Source organism: Panthera pardus, unplaced genomic scaffold (assembly GCF_024362965.1).
Source record: "Panthera pardus isolate Hobbes unplaced genomic scaffold, ASM2436296v1 HiC_scaffold_24, whole genome shotgun sequence".
NCBI lineage: Eukaryota > Metazoa > Chordata > Mammalia > Carnivora > Felidae > Panthera > Panthera pardus.
Window position 1 is genome coordinate 74514084 of NW_026526810.1, and position 14531 is coordinate 74528614.

The 14531-nt window shown below is 40.1% G+C and overlaps 1 protein-coding gene across 6 annotated transcripts in view; it reads left to right on the forward strand.

Annotated features, from left to right (window-relative positions):
* Window positions 1-14531, forward strand: part of AKAP6 (A-kinase anchoring protein 6) — a 492371-nt gene that overhangs the window by 202301 nt on the left and 275539 nt on the right. For all 6 annotated transcript variants that reach the window (XM_019428105.2, XM_019428101.2, XM_019428107.2 and 3 more), the window contains 2 exons: window positions 1996-2247; window positions 11712-13478. In XM_019428105.2, coding sequence (XP_019283650.2) covers window positions 1996-2247; window positions 11712-13478 — 2019 coding nt within the window. The remainder of the gene's footprint in view (window positions 1-1995; window positions 2248-11711; window positions 13479-14531) is intronic.

The following is a 14531-nucleotide window of genomic DNA, read 5'->3' on the forward strand; positions in this document are numbered from 1 at the left end:
AGTACTTTAGCTGACATGTTCATCCTTTTGATGCTTAATGGACTCAAATTGCTCGAGTAAATATTACCATTGATGCTACCCATTTTGTGCTGCCAGCCTCTGACAGCACAATTGAAATTTGGGAAATTGTAAGGACAAGTGACATATCCGGCACCAAATCTGCCTACCTAATAGTATGTGTGGAGGAGATTGAAACTTTGATTTAGTAAGGTTTTTATTTAAAATGTCCAGGTCTTAAAAACACAGCCATATTTTGTCTTTTTTGTCCTTGGGATTTTTCTGACTTTCTTTCTCTGTCAGAACTATAAATATAGAGAATAAATTGATGGTTTCCAGAGCGAAGGGGAGGATGGGGGGTGGACAAAATGGGGGAAGAAGAGTGGGAGATACAGGCTTCCAGTTATGGAATGAATAAGTATCACAGGGATAAAAGACACAGCATAGGGAATATAGTCAATGATATTGTAATAGTGTTGTATGGTGACAGATGGTAGCTATACTTGCAGGGAGCATAGCATAAAGTTTAGAGAATTTGAATCACTATGTTGCATACCTGAAACTAATGTGACATTGTGTGTCAACTATAATCAAATAAAAAGGTTTTAAAAAAGTGATTCTGATTACAAAGTGTGGGTTGAAATTTAGATACTCATTATGAATTTAAAGATGAAAATCTGTTGTTGTGGGAATGTGACAATTGTCCCTTACATCAAAGACCCCATGGCTTCTTGAGCATGGTTGGGTGTTCCTATGAAGTGCACAATTCTAGCCCACGTTTCTCCCTGCTACCTGTCTGGATGATGCCTCTCTCCTGAAACACTGTGTGCTCGGAGGAACTCGCCACTAGCAAAGAGATCAGCTGTTGGCTCCCTTGCCAGGATCACAAACAAACAGTAACTAAAGAGAATAGAGAGCAGATTTATGAGGTGACCTCTTACCTTGGCTGAACTTTCAATCTGAAAGAGTTGAATCTGAAAGAATAGTAGCATTTTTGTGGTTTAGAAAAAGATCAACTTACCTGCATGTACTGAAGGTCCAGTGGCCAAGAATACAGCCTGCAGCTATGTATCTGATATTAAATAAAGGCAAGTTAAATGACCATCAATAGGGGCACCTGGGTGGCTCAGTCAGTTAAGCATCCGACTTCAGTTCAGGTCATGATCTCACAGTTTGTGGGTTCGAGCCCCACATCGGGCTCTGTGCTGACAGCTCAGAGCCTGGAGCCTGCTTTGGATTCTGCGTCTCCCTTTCTCTCTGCCCCTCCACTGCTCATGCTCTGTCGCTCTCTTTCAAAAGTAAACATTAAAAAAAATGTCCATCAACTGATGAATGGATAAAGAAGATGTGTTTTTTATATATGATTGAATACTAGCTGGCAACGAGAAAGAGTAAAATCCTTCCATTTGCAACAACATGGATGGAACTGGAGGGTATAATGCTAAGTGAAATAAGTCAGTCAGAGAAAGACAGGTATCATATGTTTTCCCTCATATGTGGAACTTGAGAAACTTAACAGGAGACCATGGGGAAAGGGAAGGGGGAGAAATAGTTACAAACAGAGAGGGAGGGAGGCAAACCATAAGACACTCAAATACAGAGAACAAACTGAGGACTGATGGGGGAGGGTGGGGGAGAGGAAAGTGGGTGATGGGCATTGAGGAGGGTACTTGTTGGAATGAGCACTGGGTGTTGTATGTAAGCAATGAATCACAGGAATCTACCCCCGAAACCAAGAGCACACTGTATACACTGTATGTTAGCTAACTTGACAATAACTTATATTTAAAAAATAATTAAAAAAATAATTTAAAAAATTAAAAAAAAATAAAGGCAAGTTACCCAACCCGCAGTTTACCAGACCTGTTGGCCCTGGCAATTGGTGTTAAGTGAAGGAGTGACTTTTTTTTATCACGCCCCCCCCCCCCCCCCCCCCCAGCCACCACTGTCCCTAGGTTAAGGGAAAATAGCCTTCATGTATTTTGTTTTTCTTTACAGGACATTTGCGAAGATATTTCTGATCATGTTGAGCAAATCCATGCCCTCCTTGAAACAGAGTTCTCCCTGAAGCTGCTGTCCTACTCGGTGAACGTGATTGTGGACATCCACGCCGTGCAGCTCCTCTGGCATCAGCTCCGAGTCTCGGTGCTGGTCCTGCGGGAGCGCATCCTACAGGGTCTGCAGGACGCCAATGGCAACTACACCAGGCAGACGGACATTCTGCAGGCTTTCTCCGAAGAGACAAATGAGGTGGGTATGTGAAGCCAAGTCATGTGTCATCACGTGTGACCATTTGAAGAATGTTCTCGGCTCAGAGATGTGGGATAGGAACTTCTCGTAGGTAAATAATCAGGGCCTGAGCTGGGCTTTGAATCTAGGTATAGTGACTGGAGGCTAGGGTACTTTTAATGTGAATAAAGCTTTAGACCAGAGTTAATTCATACCTGATGGTTTGCCCAGATACCACCCACAGTTGTTGGTACTCACCTGGCTTCTTGCTCCCCATTCAGTTATTTGATAAATATTTATTGAGCACTTACTATATGCTAAGCACTAGGTGCTAAGAGTATAATAGTGATCAAAATGTGGTCTTTTCCCTCAAGTGGTCTAGTAGGGGATAGAGACAGAAGGACAGACATTAAAGGCAGATTGTGATTAAGTCTACATATTGCTACTGGAAGATAGAAAAGGGGAACCTAATTCAGACAGGGAAGTCCCAGGTTGGACCTAAAGGAGAAGCAGTATTAGACTGGGTAACAAAGGTAGAAAATCTTCCAGGCAAAAAGAATGGCATCATCAAAGATCCAGAAGTAAGAGAAAGAATGACAGTCTCAGAGAGCTATAGAAAGGATTGGAGCAAAAAGTTTAAGGGACCAGGATTACCTATTAGGTAAGCAGAGGTCAGATTATGAAGATGAAAAGTCATACTAAAACTCGTATTAAAAGAATTAGAATATATTTTAGGGAAAGAAAAAGAGTTTGGGGAATTGACATGATTAAATTCACGCTTTAAAAAAAGTCATTCTGGATGTAAGAAGTCAAATGGGTTTCAGAATTTTACACAACCAATATATTTGTATTTTTTTGTACTCATATTAAGGGTATTTTAAAGAGCTTATTGCTGTCACTTTTGATGCATGGCTTAAGAATGAAGACTGTGAATTTTAATCCAAGTAAACTCTCCTAACTCCAAATAAAATTGACATATGTATGAGAGCAAAGCATTGTGCTAAGCAGGGGCTGTGGTGTGTGTGTGTGTGTGTGTGTGTGTGTGTGTGTGTGTGTGTGTGTGTTTGTGTGTGTAGATAGATATGGTGTGTAGAATCATAGAATGTGTGCATATACATGTATATAATTCCTTGGCTCTTGACATCCAGTTTAGTGCTCTACCTTTGGTTTTGTGGAAAATATATATTATAGAGGTTTACAAGACACATAAATAAGTAAGATTAACAGGTCTTATAATGAGTGTTGCATAATTTAGTATTAATGTTTCAGTGTCTCCAGCAATATCAACAACAACAAAACAAGTTTGTGCTTATTCTCATAAATGATTTATACTTGTTGATTATTGTTTTCATGATGATGCTCTTGCTGTAGCAAATTCCCTGAAGGCCCTGGAAGTTTATGAGAATCCAAATCTCCTAGGCTCACCTCTAGCTTTATGTCGTGTTCTTTGTTTTCATTCAGCTTTTGCTGCCATCAAGGCAGTGGGGGAGGTGATACCAACTTCAGTAGAGCCCTGTTTTAATCATAAGGTGATCCGTTGGTGTGTGTGTTAGTGCCCAGATGCCATCCCTCCCCGGTGCGATCCCTAGGTGGTCCTTGATTGGGACTCTTGTGGTCCTGAGAGGCTATTAAGAATCCCAAACTGTCCAACTTTGCCCTAAATCTGGTATTCATGAGGTATATGTAATGAGGTAGAGATGAGAGTTGGGAAAGATTTTTCTAAATTCTGAAGAGCTCTTTAGAAATCTACCTGCCATCTTCAATCTATATATTTTTGTTGTTGGTTTTCCTCCTTATGTGTTCTGCTGGCTCTAACATCCAGTATTGATCAGTCATCAGATCTGCCTACTTTCTACTACTAGAGGGGGCATTAGAAATTATTGGATCAAACCAGTTCCCTTTATATATTTATTTATTCATTAAATAAACATTTACTAATCACCAACTCTTTGTTGTTGAGTGGGGGATAGAGCAGTGTTCTAGGATTTATTGTTATCATTGTTGTTGTTTTGTGGAATACTTTCATCATGTATTTGTGTCATTCATGAAGGGTAGCCCAGGTAATGATGAAAAAGCCATTGAGGCTAACTAATTGTCACTGGCCACTGTTTTATGTTTCAAGTTTATACTAAGTAGAATCCATTATGGTTCTCGCAATGTGAGCTCAACAGTTATTTACATATTTGATTGGAAACAATTTAGTGCATTTTCATATTTGGAATTCTTTAGTTCTGTCCTAAATATGCAAGAATATGTTGTGTGAGGGATAAAGGAACAGTGGATTCTCAGCCATCGGCTTTGTTGACATTTTTCTATGAATTGAAGCACTGTTTCCATTACCATCCTTCCCAAAACAATGGATACCTGATCCTATTTGTTTGTGCCTCTAGTGTGAATTCCATGAGACCATTTCAAAGACTGCTTAGTTTTATTTGTTTCTGCCAGCAAGCACACTGGGACTGTGAAAAATGGGAAGAGAATTGGGTTAAAATTCTAAGCTTCATCAGAATAAAGTCAGCTGTGGAAGATTTCTAGAATGAAGAAGGAAATGGCATAAAACAGGCTGATGACCTGGAATAGTAGATGTCCTTCCAGTGAAAGTGAATTTTTTTTCTCTTTTTGTAAGTCAGTTGAGTTTCTGAGCCATATTAGAGGATAAGTTGGGAAGCTGAAAAAGTGGCAAGTTCTCTCTTTTCTGTCTTTGCAAAAACAAAATGTTAAGTTTCATTCTTGTATTTAAATATGAAGCAGACCAAATTTGAAAACAAATTAACAAATGTTGTATTAAGATAAAACCAATCGGGGCGCCTGGGTGGCGCAGTCGGTTGGGCGTCCGACTTCAGCCAGGTCACGATCTCGCAGTCCGTGAGTTCGAGCCCCGCGTCAGGCTCTGGGCTGATGGCTCAGAGCCTGGAGCCTGTTTCCGATTCTGTGTCTCCCTCTCTCTCTGCCCCTCCCCCGTTCATGCTCTGTCTCTCTCTGTCCCAAAAATAAATAAATGTTGAGAAAAAAATTAAAAAAAAAAAAAAAAGATAAAACCAATCAAGTAAACAAATAAAAAGAACAGGGCAATTTTTACAACATTGTGTAAAAATGTGTTGTACTGAAATTTTTTATATTTCAGATACTTTGATAAAAACTTTATATTTATTGTTTCATTTAGTAAGGAAGGTAAGAGATATTAAAAATAGTTCCATTTTATAGATGGGAAAAATTGAATCTAAGAGAGGTTAAGTGACTACCTCAGGGCATAAATCTAGGAATAAATAGAACAAAGAAAACTACCTCTTAATCAATCTCTGTTATAATAATAGTGATTCTTTCCTCCCTCTCTCCTCTGTCCCTCCCTTCCTTCCCACTTTCCTTTCTACCTCCCCTAAATACTTATTGATTTCCTACTATCTGTAAGGCAGTAGGCAGTCAGAGATGAATGAGACCTGTTAGGAATCACCTTCATAATTTTGTTAGAGCCTCAAACAGTTCCAGAGGGCAGGCAGGGATGGTCCCAGTATTCTTATTTTACAGATGATACTCTTGTATCCATCTTACAGATGACATAACTGAGGTTGAGGTAAAATCACACCAGTAGTGGTAACTATTAATAATATTAACACAATAGCAAACAGTGATTAAACCAGATGGTGTGGCAAGCACTTTACCTAAATGATACTTAACCCTCTCTGTGGGAGTGCATTTATCCTTCCAGAGCACACACACCATCACCCTTTGTGTTCTATGAGCACTTGTCACAGGTCAATTTATATAATGACAAAGTATACGCTAGATCTGAACTTCATGAGTGTTGGTACTGGATTATAATCATCTCTATCAACCACAGCACCTTATTAGAATCACTGTATATAAAAATCTGATGGGTTAAGTTGAATTAAATAATGAAGATAATCACTGCTTTAGGGATAGAAGACGGAGATACTATTTTAGGTTGGTGGAATAGGATCAATCTTGGAAATTAATCATTTGACTCATAATTTTAGCCTGTAGAAAATAGAGACTCTTTGAATTTATTCCTGTGTGTTTTCCTCTTGCCCACCAGTAAGAGGTCTGTGACTTTATATGTTGGTAGTTGAAGCATAACAAACAGCATGTAGTGAGATTAGAGGAGGAAGGGGAAGGAGGGGCATATAATTTTTTTTTACTGTACCCATGGTTAAAACCAGTAAATTCTATTTCAAACTCTCTTCTCAGTAAGAACTCTGAATAAGGGCACAAAACTAACCCTGATGTGACCATGGACACTGATATAACTTTGGGGGCTTTTTAATAGGGAGATATTCAAATCTCTAAATTATGAGTATTAAATCTCATATTCATTGGTAGCAAAATGCAGTTGTATAAAAAGAAAAGGTCTAAGAAGACATTTGGAAGAGCTTCAGTTAATCATAGGTGAGGAACAAAGCAAAATTTTTTGTTTTCAACTGGGGGCAGGGGAAGGGTTTCCTTGATGTCTGAAACCAGATAGAAGCCAGCAATAAAGTGAATAAATTATCCATCAATAAAGTGAATACATTACCATCTCCACAAAACATAAGCTTCATCTGAGAAACTGCTTCATAGCATATGAAATGGAGGTATATTCGAGCTTAGACATTGCTAGGCACCCATGACAAAACTCACGGCACTACGCAATTAAATGTGATATCTCTGAAGAAAAAAGGACAGTAAAAACAACGCTCATTCTTCCCCACCTCCCTATCCACCCGAGGCTATTAATTACACACATTAGAAAACTGTCTGGGACGACTGGTCCAGAAGAAAGCAGTGGGGCTAAAAATATTAGTATTACTAAGCAATATTTTAGGAAATGAAACTCATTATTCATCTGCTCTGAGATACTTCAGAGAACTTTAAAAAAATGCCCTCTGCATGGTGAAATCTAGAAAAAGTACTTTTGAAGAATGTTCTTAGTAACAAACTGTGTTTAAAAAATACCTCAGGTACATGCTTATCATTTGGTCTTTAGGGTATGAAATGGATACTCTATATGCTGTTTTTTGTTTTGTTGTTCGGGGGGGATTTTTTTTTTCACATTAAAAGTGCAGCATTATTAAAAATAGTTACCCCTGAGTGACACTCAGCCATGACAGAAATCTTGGCCTGGTTGGGAACAGGACGGGAGAGGCTTCCCTTTGGAGCACTAAGTGTCTTTGAGTATGGCATTTTCTTTTCCAAACAAAGGACTGGCTAAGGAAGGGATCTCTAGGGGAAGACTTAGGAAAAGGCAGCCATACCCTGTTATCTGAGATGTGGTTTCATGCCATATATTCATCTAATATTTCTTGACTACCAGTTATTTTTGAGCATAACAGTCTCCCTGATCTTAAGATACTTAAGACAGTATCTCAAAATGGAGACCAAATACTTTCCCAGGGCTGCAGCATTCTTACATGGCCAGAAACAGGCGCCTGACACTTGTAAGGGTCTAATTTTTACCTGAACTCTCAAATTTGTTTTTCTCTACCCATCAAAGAAACACTTTTACTTAAAACCTCTTTAACCTCACTGAAGTAGCTGCAGTGCTGTACTTTCATGACACAAATGATAGAAAATAATGCAAATTTCAACTAGTTAGTAATTTAAATACCAACTTATGGGATAGCTTGGGAACTTAACTATCATTAATAATACTAATTTTGTGAAGGAATAAGTTCTGAGTACTGAATTAAAAAATTTAAAAATACATCCTTGCTTTTATTTATTTATTGTTTAGCTTATTAATTAATTTGTTTTTTAATTTATATGTGAGTTAGTTAGCATATAGTGTAACAATGATTTCAGGAGTAGATTCCTTAATACCCCTTACCCATTTTGAGCATCCCCCCTCCAGCAACCCTCCAGCAACCCTCCAGCAACCCTCTGTTTGTTCTCTTTATTTAAGAGTCTCTTATGTTTTGTCCCACCCTGTTTTTATACTATTTTTGCTTCCCTTCCCTGGTGTTCATCTGTTTTGTATCTTAAAGTCCTCATATGAGTGAAATCATATCATATTTGTCTTTCTCTGACTAATTTCGCTTAGCATAATACCCTCTAGTTCCATCCACGTAGTTGCAAATGGCAAGATTTCATTCTTTTTGATTGCTGAGTAATACTCCATTACACACACACACACACACACACACACACACACACACACCACATCTTCTTTATCCATTCATCTGTTGATGGACATTGGGTTCTTTCCATACTTTGGCTATTGTTGACTAGTGCTGCTATAAACATTGGGGTGCATGTGCCCATGCGAGAAAGCACACCTGTATCCCTTGGATAAATACCTAGTAGTGCAATTGCTGGGTTGTAGGGTAGTTCTATTTTTAATTTTTAATTTTTACTGTTTTCCAGAGTGGCTGCACCAGTTTGTATTCCCACCAGCAGTGCAAAAGAGATCCTCTTTCTCCACATCCTCACCAACATCTGTAGTTGCCTGAACAACCCTGCTTTTAAAAAAATTTTTTAAATGTTTATTTATTTTTGAGAGAGACAGAGACAGAATGTGAGTGGGTTAGGAGCAGAGAGAGAGGGAGACACAGAATCAGAAGCAGTCTCCAGGCTCCGAGCTGTCGGCACAGAGCCCGACGTGGGGCTTGAACTCACGAGGCATGAGATCATGACCTGAGCTGAAGTCAGATGCTCAACCGACTGAGCCACCCAGGCACCCCAAACCCTGCTTTTAGATAAGAATTTCCATATTACTCTCTTAAAAATTGCATAAAGTATGACTTTTTTTGACTGGCTCATTTGTCAGTGGATCTGTCTTCTGACTTTGTTATTTCATGGGCTTAGTCCAGGAATGAAGCATAAAAGTCACACAATTTCATTTAGATAATTATTGTTGAGATTGGCAGTTAATAATGGTTACTCATTTTGTACAATGTAATTTAGCATAGGGATACCTCTCATTTTGATGACACTTTCCCCCTCAATATACTTGATCAGTAAAAGTAATAATATAATAAGTAGTAAGAGTGAACATTCATTGAGCACCTATCCATGTGCCAGACTTGTGTTTTGCATATATTATCTCCTTTAAAACTTACAACAGCCCTTGACATGGTTTATCACTTGTTTTTTACAGATGAAGGAAATGAGGTTTAGTGACATCAGGCTACTGGCTGATGGTCATATAGCTAATTAGTGTTGGAGCTAGAATTGGCTCTGAAACTTGGGCTTTTAGTCACTGGAGTCAGCTAAAACTACATAATCAGAGGAAGAAATTACATGAAGGCATAGAGATACATTCCAAAATATCATCATTCACCCATTCATTCATTTATTCAACAGATGTATCTGTGAATACTTACTCTATGCACATCACCATGCCAAATGTTGCAAATGTTCTGGTGAGTCAGCCATTTTTCATGTGCTTGTTACTCTCATGGTACTTACAAAATAGTGGAGAAACAAATTAATCAAGTAATCACAGAAGTATTTATTTATAGTTTGATGTGAATGCTTAAAAGAAAAACAACATAGTTTTATGAGAGCTTGTAAGAAAAAATGCCGACTTAGGTGGGAGTTTGGAATTTTGAAGAAGTGAAGCTTGGTCTGAGGTTTGAGGGGTGAGTAAGAGTAAACTAGTTAAGGGGTATTGTAGGTGGGAAATGTTCTTGACAGAGGAAATAGTATGTACAAAGGCCCTGAGGCAAAAGAAACGCATTATGTTCAAAAACTGAAAGGAGGACGTTGCGGCTGGTATAGCCAGGGAGGGGAGAGTGACTTGAAAGAGTCCTCTACATGACTGTCCTTGGAAGGGTTTGGATTTTTAACCCAGCAGCAGGAAGCAAATAAAGACTTTAAGCATCACATTTGTAATTTGTCAAGATTACTCTAGTGACAATGTGGAAAACAAACTGGAGGAGGGGGTATGTCTGTTTAAAATAATAGCCAATGAATCAAAGAAAATTATGATATAGAGGTCAGAGTGTGGACTCAGGGTCGGAAGGCCTGCATTTAAGGCCTAGTTCAGCCCCTAGTTGTGAGGCTGTATGCTAGTTACGTACCTTCTTTTGGCTTAGGCTCCTCCTATATAAAACAGGGACAATGGTACAGGCCCCAGAAGAAAGTTATTGCGAGGATTAAATGAAAAATTAATAGTAGTAATCAACCATCCCCACTTAGAGATGAGGAAGCTGAGGCTTAGAAAAGTTAAATGAGGCTTATTAGTATTTATCTGAGTGTTGTGGGTACCAGTAAGGGGAGTAAGAGATAAATGCAAGGTGAAGGTGGGAAGGGAGAGAAAATTTCCAAAAGTAAAACAAACAAATGAACAACAACAACAACAACAACAACAACCAGTGCAAGGTCCTAGAATGACCAGATCGTGGGATAACCTGGCTGAAAGGACACAGGGTCCAGCGGCCACATGACCTCTGCCTTCAGTTTGCTCACCCGGTTCTTCCTCCAGGAGAAAAGAGGCCTGAAGGGATAAATGACCCTCCATGTTTTAGTTTCCTTCCTTCATCTCCTAAGGGGCTAGATTAGACCAGGCTTTACTTAGCATGGTAGGCATCACAGGATTCCAGGGCCCTTCTGTCTTCAGCTAATCATCCATCAAAAGTCTCCCTGTTTGTTGTGTGATATTAGAAAACTGTATTAGTGATGACACAAAAGCCTTAATCACATAATTAAAGATTAAAAATTAAAAATACTAGTAAAGCTATTTGATGGCATAGGGGGGTTTCAAATCAAACTGGGCTATCTTGAATTATAAATAACAAGGGAGAAAGGCACTTGGTACCTAACACACACAAATGGGAGTGGGGGCAAGAAATGCATGCCGAGAGAGAGAGAGAGGACAGGGACCGAGATGGTAAGGTTTTAATATTCATTACTCTTCCCCAGGTTTACCTGTGTCTACCTTCAAAAGGGTGGGTACAAACAGAAGCTGGTCTTGAACTATTTCTGTGATGTATGCAAATCATAGTTCACCTTCCTGTGCTTTGTGAATATGACAAATATATATGAAATATGTAGTTAACATGTCAAACTTAGTGTAATTAATTATACCACTTAAAAATATTTATTGGGCATCTTCTATAAGCTAACCACTGTGGTAGGTGCTAGAATGATAGCAAGGGGTAAAACAGATGTTCATGGAGATTTTACTCTTAGCGTTACTTGGTTCCCAGAATATCATTACATAAGGCATTGCATAAAAAATGAATTATTCAATGAACGGTATGCTATTTTAAAATAGAAAGTTAAGGCAATAATGGATATTTTTGGCTTGACCTTGACCATTTCTATCAAGGCTTTATTCTCCAGATTAAAGGAATATCCAATATTTAAGAACAGGATACTATATAAAGCAATATAATTGATTAATATGCCTTTCTGTATGTTAAACCAGAAGAAATTGAGACAGCTGCATTTTTGACCTTTACAGTGGCCTCTGCTGAGATTTCATTTGAACAGCAGTTGAGTGTAATTGATGTTGCATTTACTGAAACTGTTGCCCTTGTCTGTTTCAGGGCCGACTTGATTCTCTAACAGAAGTGGATGACTCAGGACAGTTAACTATCAAATGCTCTCAAAATTACTTGTCCCTGGATTGTGGTATTACTGCTTTTGAACTGTCTGACTACAGTCCAAGTGAGGATTTGCTCGGTGGCCTAGGTGACATGACCTCTAGCCAGGTCAAAACCAAACCCTTTGACTCTTGGAGCTACAGCGAGATGGAAAAGGAGTTCCCCGAGCTCATCCGAAGCGTTGGGTTACTCACGGTGGCTACTGACCCCGTCCCTCCCAACTGCAGCGAAGCAGTCAGGGAGGAGAGGTCGCAAGTATCTCTTTCAGCAGATGACAGAGGTGGATGCGAGAAAAACAGTGCTTCTACCGTCGAGGAGCCACCAGGCTTAATGCCCGGGACGTCATCTTCAGGGGAGGCTCTGACAAATGCTGAACAACCCCCTTCTGAGGCTGTGAAGCAAGAATCCAGTTCCTCCTCCCAGCTTGGGGCAAAGAACCAACAGCCTCTGCCTTGTGAAAATGCAACTCCCAAGCGATCCATCAGAGATTGCTTTAATTATAATGAGGACTCTCCCACGCAGCCCACATTGCCAAAAAGAGGGCTTTTCCTTAAAGAGGAAACTTTTAAGAATAATCTGAAAGGCACTGTTACAAAGAAGCAGATGGCTGATCTCAAGCCTGAGTTGAGCAGAAGCACCCCTTCTCTGGTGGAAGCTCCTGACAGATCCAAGCTTTGTCTGGTGTTACAGTCTTCCTACCCCAACAGCCCGTCCGCTGCCAGCCAGTCATATGAGTGTTTGCACAAGGTTGCAGATGGGAATCTTGAGAACACAGTCAAAAGTCACATTAAGGAAATATCCTCCAGCCTGGGGAGGCTTAGTGACTGCCATAAAGAGAAACCTCGACTTAAGAAGCCACACAAGGCCCCAGCAGAGGTGCCTCTGTGCCGAACACCCAAACGGGGAGCCGGTTCAGGCAAGCAAGCCGAAAACATGAGGAGCTCAGTAGTGTCGAATGGGATTCCTTCAGGTACTTCCAATGCCACAGAGAGGCCAGAAACAGACTCCGTTTCCACATCCTCACTGGAGCCGTGTAACCAGAGAAGTTGGGATGCTAAATTGCCAGTGAGGTCAGAGACATCCAGTTCACCACCTCTTACTCAAAGTAGTGAATCTTCTGCTGGCTCAGACAGCATCCTGTCTCCAGTGCCCCTTCTTTCAAAACACAAAAGCAAAAAAAGTTACTCCTCCTCCCCAAGTCACGTCAGCAGGAACGGTCAGGTCGTGGAGGCCTGGTATGGCTCCGACGAATACCTGGCACTGCCCTCACACCTCAAGCAGACAGAAGTTTTAGCTCTGAAATTGGAAAACCTAACAAAGCTTCTGCCTCAGAAACCCAGAGGAGAAACCATTCAAAATATCGATGACTGGGAACTGTCTGAAATGAATTCGGATTCTGAGATCTACCCCACGTACCATGTCAAGAAGAAGCATACGAGGCTAGGCAGAGTGTCTCCCAGCTCGTCCAGTGACATAGCCTCTTCACTGGGAGAGAGCATGGAGTCTGGCCCCCTGAGTGACATTCTTTCTGATGAGGAGTTGTGTATGCCTCTCTCTGGTATGAAAAAATACATTGATGAGAAGTCGGAGAGAGCTTCATCCTCTGAGAAAAACGAGAGCCATTCTGCCACAAAATCTGCTTTAATTCAGAAACTGATGCAAGATATTCAACACCAAGACAACTATGAAGCCATATGGGAAAAAATAGAGGTAAGGTGGTCTTCTTGACTTGAAAGAGTTCCTATATGATCTTTGGAAATAATGCTGGAAAAAGGTCAACCCCTGCCCATCACCATCATAAAAAGTGTAGCTATTTTTCATAATCCTGATTCCCCGAAGATAGAAAAGAAAAAGCACAATGATCACTGCACTGTTGCAGAATGTGCATCATTAGGAACGACCCTTGTCAGTGCATTAGCTTGGTGTGGCGCTGCTTGGTGCAGGAATCTCTGTTGATATTGGTGACACCCATCATGACTCCTGGTGAATGGTGGGCCCCCTTGAATGGAACACGAAATAAAGCAGAACGGCAGCCGTGCACAGACCAGTACGTCAGGAGTATGTGAATGGAATATTGTAGTTGTCCTCACTGCTTTTTGATTGGTTTGTTCTAACCCGAGAACAGCTTACCATTCCCAATGTTAGCTCCCTATAGAAATAGACCAGATGTTTCTAATTAGGGGGGAGACCTTGTTTTTCTTCAGTCTTCCTCCTCTTTGAGGCCCCTGGCTGATCACCACGCTCTCTGTACTGTGTACCATCCATGGGCTCTGAGATGAGGTGGGGGTGATATCTTGGATAAATCTGTACTTTTAGAATGGACTATTAGATGAAGTATTTGAAGGCAGATGTCAAAATTCTCTGGACTGAGCTCCATAATTTAAGCTGTGATTTAAGACACTGGATAAAAGTATAGTACACATGGACAGGCTAACCTGGAGGAGGAAAATGAAGGTGCCTAAAACAAAGGAAGAGTTAATGTCAATAGACAATCATAACATATATTAATGATTATTTTTACTAAGAATTTATATATTCAATCCTCACAACATCCCTATTGTATGGTTAAGGAGACTGAGGCTGAGAGAGATCAGGTACCTGCTCTAGAACCCATACTTATTAACTAAATGCTCCCATGCCTCTCAGTAAGAAAGTGATCAATATATACTGCATGCAAATACCGTAGTATTGGAAAGAAGAAATAATATCAGTGGAGTTAGGATTTGCCTGGGGCGTTCTTGTCAAGTGCGAGAACTTCAGTGG